The following is a 2,290-nucleotide window of genomic DNA, read 5'->3' as shown; positions in this document are numbered from 1 at the left end:
GGACAGAGGGGTCCTCTTTGGGGTAACCCTCCGGCGTGAGAATAAGTATATGTAGGAGAAGATAATAATGTGAGAGTAAGGGAATCTGGAGAGTATTGCTTAATAGCTGAATACTGTATGATTGTGTGACTGTGTTTTTGTCTATCTTTCCTTGTGGAGTTGATGCTGTATTTATAGTGCTAGGGTTTCCACTGATTGAGCTGGGACCAAATTAGGGTTTTGTTGGCCTCCTCCAATCGATTTGCGCCACGTGTCCTTGGAGACACCTGGTGCTTTTTCATTGGTTATAATCACGTGGTAACCCATGAGTCATGCTGAGCTGTCCACCTTTCATTTAGCAGCTGTCAACAACAGCATATCCTTATTCCTTAAAAAGATGCCTTCTGGAAGGTTGTCTGACGTGCACAATCAAGGTTGCCCTAATCCTGATTTGGATAAGGACGAGGTTGATTATGTGCATGTGTGATATGCGCCCATCCTGAGGATGCGCGAGGTCTTCTCTTTATTCTCACGCTCAGATATTTCATGCGCAGATGTGATACACACAAGCATGTAATACACGTCACGCGCGGATGCCCCACGCGCAGCTGCGCCATGCGCAACTGTGATATGGGTGGGCATGTATGATGCGCGAGTATGTGATATGCGCCGCGCGCGGATGCGCCACGCACGATGTGATATGCATAAGCATATATGATGCGTGAGCATGTGATACGCGCGAGCATATGTGATGCATGAGCATATGTGATGCGTGAGCATATGTGATGCTTGAGCATATGTGATATGTGCAAGCATGTGATGCTTGAGCATATGCGATATGCGCTGTGCGCATAAGTTTTGGCTTTGTGCCTTGATAATATCTTTGATTTCTAATTTCTTGTATATATCTTGTGGGTTGACCCGCCCCGCTCGATGTTGAGGCGGGTACATACCTCTTCAACTGGCGACTGCTTTTGACTCACACACACTTCACCCGCCAGTATGATAATAATAACCTTTCAAAAACCCCTAGTCTTTTTGTTACTTTTGCTCGCAATACTATACATGTTCCTTTCAATATCGAAAACCAAAACACTCCTCCTATTAACCGTCTCGATTTTTGCAATGATCTTTACGGTATCGTAGCTGTTCAATCTTGTAACGGGTTACTTCTTTGCTGTAGCAATACTTCACCGCACATGAGAGATCATCGTAAGTATTATGTGTTCAATCCCACCACCAAGCAATTTGCAATCATCCGATCGGTCATTGGAGGTCTGACAGCTCGTAAAGCTATATGCTTTATGGGTCTCGCATTTCATCAAACAGACCGTGTTCACTTCAAACTTGTTTGCGTTCGTTGTTTAAAACGTAATGAGGGCTTGTTTCAGATTCAAGTTTACTCGTCTGAAACAAAGAAATGGAAGATTGCTATCGAATCTTTCTCTGAGCGTGAACCTGTGTTCGAAAAAGGGGTTTACTGGAATGGAGCTGTTTATTGGGCTCCCTATCGTGGCCGTTACTTTTGCTTTAAAATAGATGTTGAGCAGTTGCAAACGTTGCCCTTGTCGGAGGGGTTGGTGCCTTCTAAAGTAAATACATGGTATTTTGGGGAATCTAGAGGTCATCTACATTTAATATTACCCATGAATCGTGAAGAAAGAGGTTTTATTGTGTACGAGATGTTGAGGGATCATTCAGGGTGGTTTGCCAAGTATCAAATACAGCTTGATGAAATTATGACTGCTTACCTGGAGATTGGCAATCCGTATGGTCTATTTTATGATTTAACAGTCATTGATGTGGTTAGAGGCGAAACAGAAGAAGATACATATATGGTGCTGCATTCTAAGGCAAAGATTATAACATACAATGTTCATGACAAGAATTGTAAACTGATATTTACCCTCCCAAAAAACTTCTCTGAACATTATGGACATAAAATCCTCACCTATGAAGATTTCTTTGAAGATTTTCCGTGTTTTCATCGCTACATCGAAACCTTAACTTCTTTGTAGAAGGTAATTAGGTTTGTTTATATATTCAGTGTTTTTAAAATAATAGTTTATAAATTATGCAATTTAGTGTTCTTTGTTATTAATAATTTTCTTCGGTTTGTTCTTCTAAACAACCTAAACACTCCATCAAGTATCAAGTTCAGTTATTTGATTTTGATTATTTCACATAACATGTTTTAAAAACACTCAATTAGAAGGTCAAGAGTTCAATTTTGTACTTCATTACAGATCCATGTTATGTTTTGCTGCATGTGAGTTTAGTTTATGTCTTTCTGGTGCTAAATTGTAGTTCA

The 2,290-nt window shown here is 40.5% G+C and overlaps 1 protein-coding gene across 1 annotated transcript; it reads left to right on the top strand.

Annotated features, from left to right (window-relative positions):
- Nucleotides 1-1,178: 1,178 nt before the first annotated feature.
- Nucleotides 1,179-1,997, top strand: LOC143584245 (F-box protein At5g07610-like). Its single transcript, XM_077066334.1, has one exon. The coding sequence runs from the start codon at nucleotides 1,179-1,181 to the stop codon at nucleotides 1,995-1,997; it is 819 nt and encodes a 272-aa protein (XP_076922449.1).
- Nucleotides 1,998-2,290: the final 293 nt, after the last annotated feature.

Source organism: Bidens hawaiensis, unplaced genomic scaffold (genome assembly GCF_021521415.1).
Source record: "Bidens hawaiensis isolate Kalapana, Puna unplaced genomic scaffold, B.hawaiensis_p1.1 tig00032861_1, whole genome shotgun sequence".
NCBI lineage: Eukaryota > Viridiplantae > Streptophyta > Magnoliopsida > Asterales > Asteraceae > Bidens > Bidens hawaiensis.
This window is presented reverse-complemented; position numbering and strand designations above follow the sequence as displayed.

Bases quoted from the DNA above. Each gene is read 5' to 3' on its own strand.
- LOC143584245 (XM_077066334.1), top strand. From the start codon at position 1,179: ATGAGAGATCATCGTAAGTATTATGTGTTCAATCCCACCACCAAGCAA.